Below are 20,893 nucleotides of genomic sequence, written 5' to 3'. Positions count from 1 at the left end.
TAGTTAAACTTCCTACCATCTTGAAGCTAAGCAGACCAGTGCTTTGGTTGGTGTAACGTGAGGAGGTGTTAAGTCTTTTAAATTTGGTGCTCAATTCACCATGTTCTTCCCCCTCTGCCAAGGCAACCAGTGACACTCCCAGAGAGTGGAGGCACCACCACCCTGGATGAGCATGACCATGAGCAGAGCCCGCTGCCAACTCAAGTTGGACATGTAGCAAGAATATGAAATAAACCTTTGTGGTTTTCAGTCACTGAGAGTTTAGGGTTGTTTGATACTGCAACATAACGTAGCTTAACCTGGTTGGTACATCCAGTGAAACTGATGGGCTTGGAATTGATGATTAAGCATTTCTTAAGCATAGGAGTTGTGGGAAATTTGAATTATTGGGAAGGTCAGCTCTGCCCTCTTAAAACACATATCAAAAAAGAAAAAGGAAGAAAGAAAAATGAAAAAAAGTTATATAAAAATATATCAGAAATAATAAAAATCCCCCCAATTTTTTAAAATTTTAATAAAAGAAAAAATTTGAAAAATGTCCACATAAAAGCCCTCACAGCAGGTCTATTCATAACTGTCGAAACCTGAAAGCCACCAAGATGTCCTTCAATAGGTAAATGGATAAACAAAATGTGATATATATACATACAATAGAATATCATTCGGTGATGAAATGAACTTAAGCTATAAAGGGACATAAACCTTAAAATTGTATTGCTAAGTGAAAGAAGCCAATCTGGAAAGACTACATACTATATGGTTCCAGTTATATGACATTTTGGAAAGGGAAAAACTATGGAGACAAAGTGATCCGTGGTTGCCAGGCGCCGGAAAGGGGTGGGAGTGAGCGCAGGAGTGCATGGGAGGGATGAATAGGTAGAATTTAGGGAATTTTTAGGGCAGTGAAACTGTGATGATACTCAAATTGTGGGTACTTGTAATTATACATTTGTCAAAACCCATAGAGTATATAATACAAAGAATGAACTTTGTATTAAAAATACGAAGTCCAATATAAACCAAGGACTTTAGTTAAAATAATGTATCAATATTGGTTCATCAATTGTAACAAATGTACGGCACTGATACAAGGTGTTAATAATAAAGGAAACAGAGGGGGTAGCAGTGTGGAGGTGTATGGCGGAGCTCTGTTCTTTCTGCTCAATTTTTCTATAAACCTGAAACTGCTCAAAAAATTACTTAAAAAAAAAAAGCATAAGAAAAAAACCAAAGAATAATTTTCCTGAGTTAAATACCAAAGAGCATTTAAATGATTACAAATTGAATATGTAAGTGGTGGCCATTTGTTGCATTGAGTTTGGTCTGTTGGGTTCAATTGTGGAGCATTTGATGGCAGGAAGAGTTATGAATCGGAATATTATCCAAGGGAGGACGGGAAAAAGAATTAAATGAAATTCTTGGAAAAAAGAAAATAGATTTAAGTAAATTATGTTTAATAGGAGGTAAGAAAAGAGTCTTTCAAAAGAGCACGCGATTTAGTCCTCAGGGCCAGAAATGTGTCATCCTATGGGTAGAAATAATGCTGCAGTGCAACATTGCTTAAGTAGGTTACCCTGGAGGAATGTGGCTTTGAGTCCATTTATTTGTTGATGAGAAATAAGGTAAGTAGGAGGGACCCACTTTGGCAATGGCAGCATGAGGAGCTCTGCAAACCCGTTCTCCAGCAAAACAACGTAACTGGTAAAATTATTTTTAAAAACTACTCTGAAAATTTTCCTAAAGGAACACATCAAATGAGGAACATTACGTAAGAAAATCTCTTAAATCTTGCTAAGAACATTTGAGCCATGACCTACTCCTTCTCTCTCACCGCAGCTTAGTGTGATGGAAGATCCACTCAAGCTGGGTGTGGTCGAGAAAATGAGGGTCCCTCTCCCCAGCTCCAGTTAAGGGTGTCAATATCTCCTTGGAAGGGCCAGGTGACCAGCATTTCTCATCCTCTGCAAAACTCTGGGTTACAGAGGCTACTGTAGACTGAAAAAAAAAATGCATAACCTAAACATTGAAAATTATGTTTTATTCAGTGGACTTCCTGGGGACTCAAGCCCAGGAAGCCACCTCTCAGCTCTGAGGAACTGCTCCGAAGAGGTAAGGGATGAGCCAGGATATATAGGAGTTTTTACAAAAAAAAAACCAGGGAGTCAGAACATCAAAAGATTACTTACTATTAATTAAAGAAAAACCAGACATCTCAAGTTAATGCATTCAGTGTTTTTCTATGTATGGGAAGATGCAAGAATCTGGGGTCATTGAAATCATTCCTTTGATATGCACCTGACTATCTAGGCCCAGCATCCTGTTTTTCTCCCTCCTGAATCCCTTCAGGGTGCACAGTCGGCTGCAGTGGCTTCGGGCTTGATGGCTGTAACATCCTTTGTTTACTGATATGGCAGGTGACATTTTTTGTCAACACTACCTTCCAGGTGAGTGCCACTGAAAGTCAAGGGCTTTCTTCCTCTACCGAGCTTCTTCTCTAAGGGCAGACAATCTATCTTAAATGTGGCAGGGAAAAATAAGGGGCTGTAATTGCCCTAGGCCCAGCTCATTCATAGGGTAGAGCTTCCCCACTGGGAGTGGTGAACTGAGAAGACCCAAAGCTATCATCCTCCCCCAGCACCCAATTCGTAAAAACAGGGATGTTACTCGGAGAGTAACAGGCCACTATCTCTGTCTTTAGCAATGGAGCAGTGGCTCAGAAATTTTGACCAGTGGTTGAGACAAGCCATAAAAACGGAGAGCTCTGAAGCTCTCCCTTCATTTAGAACAGAGTGTGAGAAACTTCAAGCCTAAAATATTCTTGAAAACAACAAAGATCTTGGTGGTAAGCAATTGAGAGGAGGCTGTTAGCTCTGAGAACAGTAAGCTAAGCCACAGGTCAGCTAGTTTACCAGAGGGAATCAGGAAAAGAGACAGCTAAGAAGAGCCCTCTGCGAACAAAACAAATCTCAAAGACCTGCCTCAAAAACCACACTTGCAAAAGGGCCCAAATGTAATTGGGTCAGACAGTGGAGATATTTATGGCCAGGGCATTGTCAAAAAAAAAAACAAACATATATATACATACACACACACACACACACACACACACACACACATACAGAGAGAGAGAGAGAGAGTAATGAGAGGACAATTAGTGGAGCCTAACAGCTGGGTGTGATACCTAAAGAGGCAGACAGCAGAGAGATCAGGGAAAGAGCCAACTAAACAGGACCCTGCTAAAACCAGCGTCATCCCAGGGTGACTCTGTTGGAAAACATCAAAGAAGACCTAAATATGTGGGAAGACACTCTATGTTCACAGATTGGAAGATTTAATTTTGTTAAAATGGCAATACCCTGCAAATGATCTGCACAAATTCAACACAATCCCTATCAAAATCTCAGCTACCATTTTTGCAGAAATTGACAGTTTTATCCTAAAAGTCATATGTAAATTTAAGAAACCAACAACCGCCAAAATAATCTTGAAAAAGAAAAACAAATTTAGAAGACTCACACTCCCTGATTTCAAAAATGCCTACAAAACTCTAGTGATCAAGATGGTGTGGTATTGGCATAGGATAATCACATAAATCAATGGAAGAGGACTGAGAGTCCAGAAATGAACCCCTACATTTACAGTCAATTGACTTCATACCCTCATACTTCATCTGTGGCAATATCCAAACCAAATGTTGATTGGTTGAAAGTACTGATACATGCTATAACATGGATGAACCTTGAAAACACTAAGCTAAGGTGAATAAAGCCATTCACGAAAGGTCACGTATTGTACGATACCACTTATATGAAACGTCCAGATCATGTAACTCTATAGACAGAAACGATATTAGTTATCTAGTGACTCCATGAATATACTAAAAATCATTGAATTGTATACTTTAAATGGGTAAACTGTACAGTATATCAATTACATCTCCTTAAATCTATTCCATTAAAAAGAAAAAGAAAAGAAAAACAGAGAACGAGAGAAAGAGAGGAAAGAGAAAAAGGAAGGAAGGGAGGAAGGAATAAAGGAAGGAAGGAAATAAGGAAGCAAGCAAGCAATCTGGTAAGCTGGACATGTGTTTGTGCTCTGGCCTGTATTCCTGCTTCAGTAAGATTTCACTTGGTGATGATCAGAAACAGCCTCTAAGTACTGTATGGTCCCATTAATCTAGTGGCATCAATGTCACTGTTATTTTAAAAGGTTGCACTTTGACTATTCACTTTAAAAGTTGCACTTCGGCTTCTGGGAACCTTTCTTGCATTCCTATCAGTTAACAATTTGGAGCAAAAGCGAGTCCTGGAATACAGCTTTAGCACGATCACCTCACCCTTAATACTGTTTCGCTCATTAAGGCCAGTTGGGTAAATAAGCATGATGCTTTGATGGTTGTTAGGTTGCTGTCTGGTTTGGTTTTAGGGGAAATGTTAAGTTCATAAGCTTCTTATCACTCTATTCCCTGGTCTCATATCCCAGTTCTGCAAGTCTACAACCTTACCCAAGTATGAAGAGATGCTGGGGGAAAAAAATAAAACCAAAAACAAATAAAAACAACACAAAAAAACCCCACCTGATTTTAAATATCCAGACTCACAAGAAACTCCTTACCTTTGATGAGAGTATGATTATTTTCTATTAATATGGTTAAGATTAGAAGCCTTCTTGATTCGCTTAAGCTAGAAAGGAGCTCATAGGAAGAGAACAGCTTAGGGAGGGTCCCCTCTTCCTTAGAAAACTAGGGACACTGTGCTTCAAACTTCTCTGTCCTCTAAATATGTCTAGCTCTTTCCACTATCTCTCTAATTACATAAAACATCCACTTAAAAATGTCCCCTTTATTTGAGACAGAGGTTTCCATGTTTCTTCCCCATGGCCTTGTATCAGGTAGAAATCATGAGTCATCAGTCCTTGGCCAGGGAAGGGGGGCTATTTCATCTCCACTGAAAGCCAATCTCCTCCTCCTGAATATGCTCTACATTTGGATTTTCCACTGCCATTTGGACATATGATAAGAGCGATTTCATCTAAGACTTTATTCTTTCTCTTGGGGGTTGGGAACACGAAATGTGGTTTCTCTGGACAAATAAAATGCAACAGTTTAAAAAAAAAGTTTATTAGATTAATTTTATGTTATCAGAATAAAAGGAAATTAACATCTCTCAGTGCACCTCCACACATACGAAAGAGATGAGCTTCTGCTGTCACAGTGATTTAGCACACCTTTATTAAGGACCTGCTGAATCACTGAACATTTGTATTACTTTTCTGATACTCTTAGAACCTGTTGATGTGGCTTTCTAGGTAAGTTGCCACTGTCAAAGCCCTCTGATGGATGTGAATACGTGTGCTAGTGGACTAGTTCATCTGTGGCTCTGGTCTCTTGCATTTCCACACCTGGAGGGACTCAGATTTCCTTGAGGATCTGAAATAGCCTAATGCTAAATCCAGGTCCTACCCTGGTGAGGGTCTTATCATCAAGGAGTTAGTTGTACCACACCCACCAAGAGAGCATGTTCTGCTTGGGTTTGATTCTGGATAGTTCAGGAAGAGTGTAGCCCTCTGCATCATGAACTTATTCATGATTGGCAGGAGAGGCCATGGATTCTTGCCTCAGGCCTATCTCAGTGTGATGTTTGGAAGGGTTGGTAGCTTCCCTGCTAAAGGCAAAAATTCTAAGATGCTCACTGCTGTTTGTGAGAAGATATGGTACAACAGGTAATTAGACCTACATTGGCAAAACCCCCAAAGTTCCCTTCCCATTCTCAAGAACCAGCCCCTCTTGTTAGGAATCTCTCAGCTGATAGCATCTCTGCAGATCAGAGAGGACAGAAGAAAGAATGCCTGGCTAGATCATGAGCCCTAGGGCTAGAGGTAGCCTGGGAGACTGGGCATTGCTTCAGGGAAAGGGATGCATCCCTACCTTGTAAATTACTTTGTTTCCCAGCCCAGGGAAGGGGAGGCAGCCTTTCAGTTTTTGTGTGGGGAGAAATCAACCTTCTTTCATTCTTTGACTGGTCACACATTTACTGAGTAACTGTTATGTATCAGGATTTGGACACACTTCACACTTCTTGCCTTTAGAAGGAATACAAAGTTATGTTGTTAACCACTCTAATAAGTGAAATTGAGAGGTCTACACAAAGCATTACGGGACTGCAGAGGGCTGAGAAACACACTGCCTGGAGGAACTACAGAGGGTTCTTTGAGGGGGCAATATTTGTTAGGTTTTGAAGGTAAATACAAATTTACAAGGCTACGGATGGGGAGGTGAGGGCAAAGGAAGGAGTATTTTTAGGCAGAGAATGTCACACGGTTGAAGGTGATGCCAAGAAGGCATCTTCTTGATGCCAGGAAGGCAGATGTGCTCAGGAAACTGAATTCCTACTGGGAAGGTTTTGAACACTTAGAATGATTGGTGGTGATGGGCAGAAAGGTGTTAGATGGTGGGAGAATGAGTTGAAAATCTGAAAATGCAGGCAGGGCCAGAAGTCAAAGGGCACTCTACCAGATGCAGCAAGGCCAGCTAGCACATCCAACTGGGTGCTGCGAGTCTTATAAGGATTTGCAGCTCATGGAAAGATTAGCTACAATGGCTGCTAGGGGCAACCTGGGAGAAATCTATAGTTTTCTAATTAGAGTGAAGTCATCTCACTGTTCTATCCTTAAATCACCATTTCAAATCAATTAGCTAAGGGAAAATACCATCTCAGAAAACTTACCAACACCAAAGCTCTACTCTGGGGCCCCGCTGGTGCAGCTTTCAAAAACTTCGGGCTATGAAACCCATACAATGTTAGGCCATTTCCTTTTCCAGATGTGCTCGGAGGTGAATGCGTATCAGCAAAAAAGAGCAAAACGAACAGTCCCAAAGGACTGTAAACTTTTCTTAAAGCTCAGAGCACCTACCCAATGAAGTCTGGTAAAAGCAAAGGCTGGACGGTAGAAGGTTGTCTAGGTCTTTGTCAGTAAAAAGGCTGTAAAAGGACTGTTTGGAATGGCTGAAAAATCCTCTTCTGACTACAGAAGTATACTATAGATATTTTAAAATTTGGCTATTGCTGGAAGGGTTTATGTATTTACCTTTAGACACTCAAATAAGGGCATCATAAGTGCAGCAGCACTTCCCCAGGACTGAAGTTTATGGGATTTGAATTTTATTTCCAATTATTCTGCTACCAACTAAAGAGTACATTAACTCTGGTTTTTTAGAGCAAGGGTCTTTAACTTACCTAAGAAGACGGCATCTTTAAAATGTTGTAAGTATTATCGTGCCAACCATTTAGAGAAATGTAGCAGTAAATTAACGCTAAATGGTGCCGATAGATTCCTCCACCAACCCTTACAAGGTGCTAGCATCAGATACTTCTTAAGTTTGATGGAATAAATGAAAAATGTCACGCTTAACATTTAAAATCTATTTTCTGTAACCAAATAGGTCACAGTTTAGTGATAGTAGTGGTAGGAGAAAACTTGTTCAAAATTATTTCTTTGTAAAGGAGATTTCCACATTAACAAGCTTGAAATAGAACTTGGCACAGAGTGGGTGTTCATAATCTGATTAGATTATGAAAGACTTTCCATATTAAAGTCATTGGCACTAACTTATAGTCAAGAAGAGTTACTAACTGGGGTGGTTTTCTTCTTAAAAATCCCTCAATTTATTACATGATGAGCTTGTTATGCCTTTTTACCGTATAAATCAATAAACAAAACAAAACGTGGCTGTGCATCTCCGGTTCCGATGACAGTGCCTGTACAGACAGCAGAGCATAACTTTTCAACATTTTAATCATGTAGAACAGCTGTATGTATTTCTGTTACCTGGGTATTTTTTTAGACAGTGTTTATAAACTTGTTAGGGAGAAGCTGCAAAATTTCCAGATTTTAATTTGAAATTTTAATAGGCCTATTTTAGTGTCAGAAAATAGAAACTGATCTTTGGGAAAAGGCCTTCCTCTTAAATTATTATTAATATATTTGTAAAAATAATGCCCCCCCCCCAGGCCATCAGTTCACAAGTATAGTTCTTTTTCCTTTTTCTAAATAAATTGGTCTCTATTACTTATTACATATGGACGTTGCTTACCATTCTCAACTACTTATTACCTATACACATATAGTATACATACACATGTGTGCAAGCCCACGCATTCATTTTTGCAAAACGTTTGGAGACTTCTTTAAAAAATAAATTTAACACCCGTTGAAACTTGGATAAAAACCTAATAAAATCCTATCTTAAAACAAGTTATATCAAATCAACTTTATTTTTGAACACTGTACAAACTTTTTCCCACTTCAAAAATCCCTGATGACCATCCAGTTGCACACCAAGCAACAGAATCAAGGCTGGGTAGAACAGGCTATATAGGCTGATTGTCTTTCTGAGCTATGCTTCAGTTGCCTTGTCTCTAGATATACTAACTCGCAGGCCACCTTCTTTTTTTCCCCTTTATTTTTCTGAGATGGGCAAAGCATTCTTGAAGACTTGTTATTTTCATGACCAGAGACTTTTATGTTTATGGAAAACCTGAAAATCAGAGACAGCCCAGAAAATAACAATCATTTCAAACCAGAGACAATGCTTTTTTTCCCTCATTTATTCAAATTCACTGCAGGAATTAAACACTAAAAGATTAAAAAACAAAACAAAAAATTCACACTGCAGTATGTACAGTTTCATGACATCACATGAAGAAATTAAATTTCTAATAAAAATGACAAATTATATTACTGAGCATATCGCATCAAAATTGGTTTTGTAAACCCCAGAATTCATACCATGAATGGTAATGTGCCTGTATTCCAGTACACTGGAATACTCCTGGTATATTATTATGTTTCCAATGGGATTAAAAAATTCATGAAAGTAGTTGTGTGAGTTCTTTATGTTGAAAAGTGGTTGACTTGATTTAAAAAGTTTTAAGACCCTTGGATTCAAAGCACATTCTTTCACAAAGCTTAAACCACGGAAGTCATGTCCAGAAATGGAATACTGTTATGTTGGGATGAATATCTGATCCGACTGCTTAAGACATTTTGCCAAATGCACAGATGCACAGGGTCCCCCATGCACTTTTCATGCAGCAGGTAATCACAACTTAAATAAAAGGCTTACTCTATACATTTGTCCAGACTTGCAACTGTATACACACATGCACAATTTTTAAACCTGTCCGATTATATTTACACTTATACATGGAATATACAGAAACCAAAGAGATTAAAAGGCTTTTCTGTTGTATTAGAACAATACAAAATATGTATTTTTCATTAAGGAAATCACTATTTACATCACCTTTAAAAACCAATTTTAACATCTTCATGTAACAAGTCAATATATATATATATACATATTATATATATATATATATATATATATATATATATATAAAATATATACTCTCACCAGTTTACTCTTCTGTAAGATGCAGCAGAGAATAAACAGGTAATGCTACCTTACTGATGTCAATGAGAGCTGTAGTACCCTTTCACAAATGACTTTATCAGGAAGAAATTGTCTAGATATCTAAAATAGTCCTTGAAAATGTGTATATGTGCATCCTTGTATCTACATATGCATAAATGAAGTGCATTTATGGATGTAGGCCCTTTCTCACCGCTTTTCTTTAAAATCATACTAAACTCAAATTGGGGATACTCTAGTAAATCAGAACAGCTTTCTTGGTGGTCATGTTTATTTATATATGACATACCTTCGTTTCTTTGACTGTTGACAACAGTAATAACAACAAAAAAACAACTGACCAACCAAAGAGACAAAAAAAAAGCAACGCTGGCCCTTGATGTTCTTTTTCCTGACCTAAATTTCACCCCCTTGTAAAAGCCCATTTTCCCCGAACCAAGGGGGGAGTATCAATATTTTTTCTAGCATACTTCTAAGGCTCCAGACCTTTCACAATGGCAGAAAAAAATGACTTGTTTAAAAGCTTATTTATACAGTGTAGACAATAAGATTGTCACAGAATAAAGATGGGATGGAGCTGAATATCTTCACTGGCCAGTGGAATTTTCATGATGTAGCATAATATTCACTCCTATTATTTTATAATATATCCAGTAACTATTTACAAATTATTTTGAGAAAAAAAAAATAATCATTTAGGGTTTTAGATCATATTAGGAAATAACGCCCATTTTTAATATAAAAATCTTAGAAACAACCTCAAGTAGAACAATTTCAAATAGATTTCCTTCTAATTAATAGTCGATTATATAACAATTTTTTGATAGGTCAGTTGCTAACTCAGTTCACAATTAAAACCAAAAATATCTGGTGAAAGAACTGTGGATTGTAAAAACTGAACTGAAAAGCATGGACTTGTTTCAAGATAGAAACCCCATGCGGCTCAATAATACATTAAGTTCTTCCAAGAAAACATCAATGTTTACTTTTAATCACTATTTTAAAATAACAGATCCGATGGAGTGACTGTGCACAAATCTGTCATGTATATGTGCCCTTTGTACTTTTTTGTTTAGTCAATCTGAGTTCAGTGCCTTTCTTGGGTTTGAAATAAATGTTTTCATCTTTGTCAGCACTGTTCTTAGGACAATGGTTTTAATAGAAGTTAAGGATGTATTCAGGAGGAGTTGCCAAACCATCCTGGAATCACCTGAGTTTGGTAAGTGGCCCTGTTATTCCATCCCTAAGGCTAATTAAGTAGATGTTACTCATTAGAACACACAAATAATCACAGATTTTCCTGAGATGTTGAGCCAAATATGAAAGTTGTCCCCTCCACCCGATTTTTTTTTGTCATAAAAAGTATTCTGAACCCGATTTCCAAAGACATAACAGTAATATATGAAGTACAATATTGCAAATTTTGAGTTGATGTGTGACTGTACTGGGGAAAATATAGGCATCAAATAGTTTGTTCACAATCCTGTGTTGAGAAAAGTCATAGGCAATGGTTTCAATTTTCAAAATTCAAATTTCAGTGTGCAGAAGAAAACACCTAGGGAGTATATTAAGATGCAGAAGGAAGATTCCCAGGTCCACTTAGCAGAGATTCTTGTTCTGTAGATCTGAGATGCTGCCTAGGAATCTGCATTTTAAAACAAGTGCTCCAGATGATTCTAATGCAGGTGGTCTGAGTCCAACTTTAAGAAACCCTGGTCATAAGACTCACAGGTACCACAGAAACGGTGAGAAGTAGCTTTTACAAGAGATGGTGAAAATTGTCCAAAGAAAAGCCATTTTGCTTGTTAAAAACAACTTCTTATTTCAACTATTCAGGAAACCACCTGAAGATACATGTTAACTTTCCTAATTCTGTAAAAGGAGGAATATTAATTTAGTAAAGTAGTTAAAATACAAAAATGGAAATCTGCCTTTTTTTAAAGATCTATCAAACTTCCATCAATTGTAATCAATGTTTACTAAGTAGTACAAGGTTTAAAGAAATATAGTATATTGAAAAGGATTGGGGTGGGGCAGACACATTGAGGAACCACAAAACCCCTTCCAAGAATTAAAAATAAATGTGTTTTTCTTTTTTTTTTTTTTTAGCAAAAGTGAAAAATGTAAGCATATTTTTTTCTAATTTGTTTTTGAACTGAAAAAATGAATCAGTATTAGGTGTTTTGATTCAATAATTATCCTTTAAGGAGTTATTATTTAACAATTTGGACTTTAAAAAAACGTGTTATGTAGGCTAACTTCTGAAAAGCAAAATAAAGTACCCTAATAAAGGCAGCAATGCATTAATCCACTGTGGGTGGAGATTCACATTTTAATGTACGCCTATTATTTATGATTAGAAAAGAATATCATTCATGGGCTACTCACAGTTGTTGTCTGATGCATAAGAGGGTGTTAAACAACCAATTGCTAGTTCAGCAGCTTCCTCATGACATCTAATGTAAAGCAAGAAGTAGTATGCATATTGAAACATCACAGTAACCAATTCTTTTCCAAATGAAAAAGTTTCAATTTATACCATGCTTTTCTCAAATCATGCGCTTATTTATACAGATCTCAAGTTCATACTAGTTAGTTTTAAAAAGATCCAAAGATGGATGGCAGGTACATTTTATTCTGATTCCTTTTTTATTGTTAGCATGTTTCCCAGAAGTCCATAAACTTCTCCATTTGCACTGTGTGGGCGAGAGGCGTTATTTCCCATATGGCTATTGTAAGTGCTTCTTAAATTAAAGAAAGAAGCTTTAGTGTCTGCAGCAGGAAGTAGCTCTTCTTTGATTGTAACCTGTGAGATACTTTCAGCAGATGAAGGCTCCCTCCACATGTCCTTGTCCTGTGTTTCTCGACTGGTAACAGAATTGCCTCCTTTCTGGAGCATGTAATACAGTATTGGGTTAGTTTTGGTCAGTCTCGGAGAGTCTTTCTCATACTCACTCTTATCCACATCTGTGATAACCCACTTGATGGGTCCCTTCTCACTGGGCACGGAACACCCATTCGCAAGCCCAGGTTCTGGTCTAGATCCTGCGCAGCCCAAGCGCTCAGGGAAAGGGGGGCTCACAGGAGGCTTTCCTACACCTGGGTATGGAAATGTCCTGTGGCCCATGCAGCTGCTGGGCTGAGCAGCACTGTACATCAGTCCGTTTAAAGAAGAAACGCTGAATTCAGGCTTGCTATTGGTCACACTGTTTCTGTGTCCTTTTTTTTTACTGTCGACGACAGAGTTACTCCTGTGCTGAGACAAATCTCTCACACAGTTTTCCGAGAGAAGCAGCTGTTTCAGGACGTTGAAGCTTTTGCTCTCTCTGGCCCAATTCCTGGGCTCACTTTCACTGGCTGAACCATGACTGGCAGGATATTTAAACTCAAGATCGTTTCTGCTAAGCTTCAGCTCTTGCTGGTTAAGCAAGGACCCATACAGCACCTTCGGGGCACTGTGGCTGTTTGCAGCATCGACTATGTTATTTTTCATCTTTTTAAATGGATTTTCTAACGGCTCAGTATGAAGCTTCCTTTTCTTAGGGACCATGCAAAGATTCTTTGATTCTAGAAGTGTCAGTTCACTATTTCTGTGACTGCTGTCCAGGTCATCAGCCAGGTGACTCTCTTGGTTTTGTCTCAGCAGTCGACTTAGCAGACCGTTCTTAGAGAAAGAAAAATCCTGAGGTGAGACGGGCTCCGATTTGAAGTCCTCGGATGCTGGTAAGACAGCTGTGCTTCCCGGCAAGGCAGGAGCCACGCCTAAGAAGGGGGGGCCCTGAGCGTCGTGGCTCAAGGGCACATTTGTGGTATGCGTATGCAAGTCATCGCAAGGCTCAGATTTTATTTTCACCATCAGTATTTGTTCACTTAAAGCTCTATCTGTATGTTCCTGAGTACTTTCATCTCTTAAGGGCATCTTCTCTTTCTTTTCGGGCTTCCCTTTGTTGGGGTTTCCCAGCAGCAACTGGAGGACGGTGCGCCTTTCAAGCAGATTTTCTATTTCAGAACCAGAGAGTCCTGGTTCAGGACCTGTTGCGTGACTGCCAAATGCTTTATTTTCTTCAACTGCATTTGTTTTATTTGAGAGCAGAGGGCTATTTAGTCTATCAGTCATACCTGTAGGTTTCTCTGTGTTTACACTCAGCAGCTGTTTACTGGGTCTCTGCTCTTCCCCTGACACGGAAGACTGCATTCCACATTGCGCTAAATTTTGTAACAGTTTACTGGCACTGAAAGTGGCAGAGTTCTGCGTGCCTTCATTTTGGACTGGTTTCTCCCCTTGCGATTCTTTGCTTTTTGTAAGGTCCATCAAGTGGTTCGATGCGGTATTCGCTGGCTTTTCAGACTGAGGGCCACAGGCATACGGTGGGGAATTCCATTTGATGACCAGAGAGTGTTGGGAAAGGTTGATGGGAGACTCGGCTTTGGTGGATGCAAGTAATGGTGGAGTGCTCACTGGAGTAGTCCTGCTGGTACTAGGGCTTTCTATGACAGAAGTCCGCGTGTAATTATGTGTGCTGAACTTTGTCCCATCACTGTGTGGTTCCTGAGGGCTGCTGTTTCTTTCTACATTTTCTTCATTCTTATGGCCAAGTAGCAACTGAAGAAGGGTTACTTTCTGGTGCGCATTTAGCTTAGAATTCTTTGAGGTATCTTGATCTTCTTTGATATCTACTTCGGGGACTTTTGGATCCCAAGTGTTTAGCAAGGACTGAGTTAAGTTATCCAGAGAAACAGGCCGGTCAGGTTCTGGTTTTTCGATTCGGTGTTTGCAAGACAAGTCTATGGGAACACAGTTGGAATATGAACTTTCATCACCACTGCTATCATCTGTAAAACTAGGATTGTTATCTGAGTATTCATCAATCGTTGTAGGTGTACTGCCCTCCTCAAAAAGGCTTCCTTTCTCACTCTGATTGTGTCCGTTCATCGGCTTAGGTGTGGTCTGGCTTTTAAGAAGATGTAAAAGCAAACTGTTATTAGCAGCTTGTTTTGCATTGCTTCTTTCCAGTGAGTTCTTATAGCCTGCATTTTTTGGGGGAGAAGGAACAATACCCATCGGATTTTGAAATGTTGTACTTTTGCTAGCCATTAGTTTGTTTGATGATGCTCTTGCCTGACCATTAAGATGGCTCGACATTCCTTTAGAGAATTGGAAACTGCCCACATCCTTCTGGCCATTTTCTTGTAATCTGGCCATAGCAGCAAGTCTTTCACTTGCCGCCTGATTTGCATTTTGTGTTTTTAAAGCGTGTTCTCGAGAATACTGCTGTAAATGGGCTTCGCTTGAAAGGAGTAATGCTAATTGGCTACAAGCAACACTTGGTTTGGGTGAAGTGGCAGGACTAGCCCTCTTTTCCACCATGCTTGCGACAGCCTGTAATCTTGCAGCACATGACAAGGGCTCACTTATGACCTTTGTGCCACTCTGTCCCACATGATGAGGTGACTCTACGAACCTATCTCTGATGAGGTTCTTAGTTACGTCAGGGAGACTGGTGTCAGGCTTCTGATCTTTAGCTTTACTTTTCTTCAGCAAAGTTTTTAAGTGACTTGATGCGACACCGTAGCACCTTAAATCTTTCTCCACTTTTAGAGAGTTATGACTGAGGGCGTATCCTTGCTCCTTGAGGCTCTGCCTAATCTGTTGTGACAGAGCAACAGTCTGCAGCCTAGAGCTGAACGACTGAAGCAAAGAGGCCAGTACCGTGTTATCCTGTTTGCCTTTGGGCACACTGTCAGCCATGCCAGCCAGCAAAGCTTCCTTCTTTACGTTTAAATTTACGATGGAATCAGACAGCCTCTTCCGCTTCGCTGCATTCCAATCCTCAGAAGACTGCAAGAGTCTGGCTTTTTTGAGATGCAGCATGCCAGATCCCTGATATGTATGTGTATTGAGAACTGGACCATTACTTTGACAGGTGGGATATGCATTACCAGAAATGTGAAAGTTCTGATCTTCTTCATTACAGCCAGCAGACTTTCTGTCGATGGCAGTACCTGATCCCTCTGCTGCCTGATGCATTAGTAATCCTTCTAGGTAAGTTAAAACAATAGAATCCTGGTGCACATCAGAGCCAAGCTCTTCTCCATGAGTCATGTTCAACAGAAGTGTTCACAAAGGCTTGGTTTCTATTCACTTTGAAGAATGGTGTTCTGTGGGTGAGTGAGATGTAACTTCAATTAGTGAATGTCGGTTTCTCACCTTCCATAGTAATTAGACAGAGGTGTACTGTTCCGTTCTGACCGGGATTGGTCTGCTGGTTGGCAATGACGAGACAAAAGGCAGGCAGACTCCCAACGCAGCCTGACTGCAGAGTTGATAACTCCCAAGCAAGAAGCAGCAGCAGAATTCCTCAACACACAGGTCTGCAGCAGCAAGCAGACAGAATCCTTAGCGAATGTACTGCTTCTCCTTCTTCACCTTTCGTTCCACAATAAATGCAAATATCAGTGTTCTATAAAATAAATAAATAAAAAATAGTTAAGGAGGTGAAGCATTAGAAATATGCTGTGATACCTGTAAGCAGAAAAGTACAGCACTTGTCAGTTGCTAAGTGTATATATACAATATACATATATATGCATTGTAGTCACTTCTTTAGTAATTTATGTTATTGTTATTCCTATTAAATTAGAAATCTCTACTGGAAATCCTATGGATTAATCCATATTGTTAAAATGATCCAATCAGAGAAGAGAAAATACTTTAATGTTACATAACTGTCTTCGAAAGTCCACCATGTTTCTGAATTTTCATAAACACCTTTCTGCAAAGTGATGTGAATGCTAAGTCTTTTCTATAGCACCACAGCTCTATGAGGGGCTAGAACGAGCTTCCTTACATTATGAGGAGCTTAGGAAGGAACAAGAAAAGTATCGAAAAAGGAAAAGAGATCCACGTGACATGGACTCATCTAACGAGTTTGATGTGAGGTTGAGGCCGACACAACGGATTCACTTCTGATATCATCCCCCAAACATCAGACATCCCATAAGTAATCTGCAGAATTTCCGTTTTCAAAGAATTGGAAGCCCTAACAAGTATAAGATTCTTTTGTAGGCCTGTGCAAATTGTGACAGTCTTGGTCATACTCACAAACGTTTACATATCATCACAAGCTTATTCACCCCTAGTTCTTACCATGACTTATTAAAAACAGAAGAGTGATCCTTCAGATGCTCCTTCAGGTCTATCAAAGGCTTAACGTATCTGTTTTAAAATCCCCACACCTGTGCTCCATGTAGAATTTTTTTAAATGAGGTCCATCCCTAGCAGATGCAGAATACAGGTTACAGGTGAATCTATAACCCTAAGTTTCTAGAATGTTCCTAATATATAATAAAATACTCCTCCTCCCTACCCATGCTATTTCTTTGTGTGTGACACTGTTATCAATAAGGATAGATAAAATGTTACATGTGATTGAAAAAATTTTTTTAAAAGACTTAAAAATGAAAGTCATTATTTAAAAAAATGTATTAGGGTACTTGCACCAATTTTTAGTTTAGAAAATGTGGGTACTGTAACACATAAAAGTGTAACTATGTGTTTATACTAAGCTATCACATCATCCTGTAGAAGAGTGGGCAAGAACCAAATTTAGAATAGATCTGAAGGAAAGAGGAATAATCGTTCTCAGAAAATTCTAAGTTAAAGTGGTTATTTTTCATTAATTTATTTGAAAAGAAAATTCTCTAAACAGCACCAATTACATGAACAAGAAGAAAAAGAGCTTTTCATAGAAACCTGTTTTTTTTAAACTTTTTAAGGTTAAAATCGTTTGATTTAAAGCTAGTATTAACCTGGACTCATTTTCTTTCAGTGGAAAGGCAACCAACCACATTATTTTTGAATCACCGACATATAGTTGGCTTACTTGATTTTACATACATATTACTTAAGAATGCTGCCAAGTGTTGAACACTACCTGAGTACAGTCAGTTACAAATACCTAAATGTCAACACACATTTAAAAATTAGGCTTTTCTGGAGATTTGCAAGCAATATATTTAACAACTGGAATATTTTACAAAATACTGTGATTCATTAGCTTGTCAGTGGATCTAACTGGTTTATTTTTAACTTCAACAATGATTTTAAATATTAGAGCTTGTATACATGTCCATTTAAAAATATTCCATACTCTCTTCATAAACAAAATAAGGAAGAGACTTGACTTGTACAGCAAACACTTGTTAAGTGATTTCTGTGGAAAGGGAAAAAGAATTATCCAAAATATTTGGTTTATGGAAGGTAAGAAGGACCAAAGGGGGAGTAAAAGTACTGAGGGAGCAGAAAAAAAATTGGAAAAAATTCAAATGAAGGTCTCACAAATTTTGCAACTCTCATGAGGTTTAGAAGGAAAAATTCAGTTTAGAAACTAAAATACATTAATAGCCTGTCTTTAAACATTAGGTTGGTAGGCATGACAGGCAAAATGAAGAAAGATTTCTTTAATGAACACTAAAAATACATACATATATATATATGTGAATGGGAAAAAAATAAAACCTACCCAGTGATAAATTAAAAGCTGACTGAACAATGTCTACTTCAACTTAGCTGTCATTTTTATAGGGGGATTCCATAAAATTTTTAGAAAAAGATTTTCTGGTTTTAACAAAAAATTTAGTGTAACATTTATTATACCAAGAAATGACTTAATTTTGATTTTGGAATTATCAGTCTAAATCAAAATCAGCTCTTTATAATTTTAATGAATTCATTTAACCCTCAGTATACCAAGAAAAACAGTCATCACCATTTACCATCTGGGTCCAATGAACATTTCATCACTACTTAGGTCAACTTATGAATAATTTACAGAAGAATAAAGAGATAATGTAAAACAACTTTGTTAGAATTTTTAATAAGAATTTACACATAGCAAACCCAGTTCTTAATTCTATATTTTCCTGGTTTTGAAGGATAACATATCTGAAATGGGCAAGGCACTTTGGAACTGATAGCTCAACTACTGTCATGCATGAACCTGGAAATACCCTGTAAATACCAATTCCAGATTTCAAATACATGTCTAAAAGGTTCTAGCTTAATCATCACCTCTGAGTCTTCTTCTTGTACTTGTATAATTCAAAATGTGTTACTTTGGAAAACTTGGACAGCTCAAAATTATACTGAGGAAAGAAGGACAGAAATCTTCCTTGTTACGGAATTGCAAAATATTTTTTTATTTTTAGATTTATTAATACCAATTACAGTGATCAATCCAAAGAATTATGTCATTTTCATGTCATCTACTTCCTTCCAATCTCTTGTTACACACCAGCCCTGTGTATTTGTACACTTCTGTTTCAAAAAATGTGGGTGTGTCAACATCATAAAAGAACCAAGATAGGGCAGGCGAGGTTCTTGTCACAAAATACTGAATGAAGTCCTTCCTAATAAGCAACTAACTAGAGGAAAATACTGTATTTCCTTTTTGTCTTTAGGACTATATTGTTATGGTAACTATGTGAAGTGATGGATATGTCAACTAACCTCACTTTGGTAATCATGTGCATATCAAATCAGCACATTACACACCTTATAAAATATGATACGTCAATTATATCTCAATTAAGCTGGGGGGAAAAAGAACTATATTGTTCACTCATTGATCCTTGAGTTTGAGAAAATTCATCTTGGATACTGTCATCTGAAGACAACAGTCCGAGATGTTGCTTATACACTCAGTGTCACCATCATCAATCATGTATAGAATGCTACTATCAGTCTCTTCGCATTCATCCAGTGACTCATCTAATTGAAGCATCTTCCTATGCCAACTTTCTTCTCTTTAACATTAGGGATGGAAAATTAAAAATACTGAATTCTCAACTATACTTACTACAAGTTTAAAACAAAATAGAAAGACTACAAAGATAATCTCCAAACATTTTTTTACACTCTTGAAAGATAATACAGTATTAACAGGCTATGCTATTAAAAAACTGAAGATGATACAATAATGATGACATATTTCACTACTGTATCATCTTTCTAGGCACTTTCATTAACTTCCTTTGGCTCATAATTTTAGTCTTTATATCATACAGTTGGAAGTAAATGATGAATTAATTTCCAAAATGATAAAAGGGCAAAATGATGAAAGATACAGGAAAAATAAGATCACTAAGATTCCATAATGTATGTTAGAGTTATAAAAAGTTCCAATGGATACACATGGTAATAACAAGATATAATGTTTTTTTCTATTGAAAACACATTCATTGAAACATTAAAAAAGAATAAAAGTCATATAATACAATCCTTCCTACCAAACAAACAACTTCAAACTAAAACTGGGTTCAAAGAACCCTGATTGTATACCAAAGGTTAATGCATTTCAAGATAATTTAATAAAATTCATGTATAACCATTTTACAGTGTTAAAATTATAAATGAAATCTTCCTATTATTAATATAAAATTGTTTATAAGCATAAAAATATCTTTAAATTTAATAAAATTGAGATTTTATTGGTCCACTAGCATGCAGCAAAAAGAATTATTGTTGTGGCAGGACAGAATTATTAAAAAATAATAATAAAATCAAACTAAACCATAAATGAATTTCATGCAGTCTTGGCCATATGCATAGACAGATTTTGGCAAAGATCCAAGTTTCAATACGCAGACTGGTTTAATGAAATATCTAGTAAAATGCTTGAATTTAAAGTATGTTTTTCTAAAAAGCTACATTTAAAAAAAAGAACTTGAAAAATAAGACTTCAATATACTGTAACTTTTTTCTTAGCGCTTTAATTGATAAAAGACAGTTGTAAATAATTTGCATATTAACAATTCCTAACTAGGTGTTATATTGATTCTCTAAAGCAAAATATTTCCATTGCACTGTTTTACATTTTCTATTTGGAAATGGTTTATTAAGCAAAGGGAAAATTCGCTGAATTTTTAAACACGTTTATAAATGGTAAAGTCCAAGTAAAAAGATTTTACTTGGATAAATGAAGGACGCATCTAATAGGATTCTTATATGTGGGACTACTTTTGGTTGAAAATACATGAGAAAGGTCTTTCTCTAGCTGTATTTAAGGAAAGGATTCAGTATCTCACTGGTAATCAAATTCTCCATTAAAAACACATTTCAATGATTAAACATCTATGAAGTCACTTTGTATGCTATTTAAATGATGTCTAATGAATACCTCACGACTTCCAATTGTTTCCATGAAATCTCCAATTTCTTCTGCATTATCAAGTAACACCTGTTTGAGTATTGAATTTAAAGGTATTTCTGCAATGCCACTTTAATGAGCATTTGGATTCTTGGCTCTGGTTCCTCAAAATGCAGAAGGAACTGAGAGGCTACTCCTATTGGACAATATTACCTAAGTTTCACTGTAGAGTATTTTGGGGATGCAATTTTATGCAAAAGGAAAGACAAACATTAAGATGTTTCAGTAAGCATTAGAAGAAAAATATGTAAGT

At 37.4% G+C, this 20,893-nt stretch overlaps 1 protein-coding gene across 4 annotated transcripts in view; it reads right to left on the bottom strand.

The window, feature by feature from the left end:
• Nucleotides 1-20,893, bottom strand: part of NRIP1 (nuclear receptor interacting protein 1) — a 114,847-nt gene that overhangs the window by 14,123 nt on the left and 79,831 nt on the right. For 3 of the 4 annotated variants that reach the window (XM_061194024.1, XM_061194025.1, XM_061194026.1), the window contains one exon: nucleotides 9,419-15,894. The exons of the other annotated variant lie outside the window; for it this stretch is intronic. In XM_061194024.1, the coding sequence (XP_061050007.1) occupies nucleotides 12,066-15,536 (3,471 nt within the window). In that variant the 5' untranslated portion in view covers nucleotides 15,537-15,894 and the 3' untranslated portion in view covers nucleotides 9,419-12,065. Of the gene's footprint in view, nucleotides 1-9,418; nucleotides 15,895-20,893 lie in introns of those variants that run through there. 4 annotated transcript variants of the gene reach the window in all.

The sequence above is a fragment of the Eubalaena glacialis genome, chromosome 6 (assembly GCF_028564815.1).
Source record: "Eubalaena glacialis isolate mEubGla1 chromosome 6, mEubGla1.1.hap2.+ XY, whole genome shotgun sequence".
Lineage (NCBI taxonomy): Eukaryota > Metazoa > Chordata > Mammalia > Artiodactyla > Balaenidae > Eubalaena > Eubalaena glacialis.
Note: the sequence above shows the minus strand (reverse complement) of the source record. Positions and strands in the feature narration are given on the sequence as shown.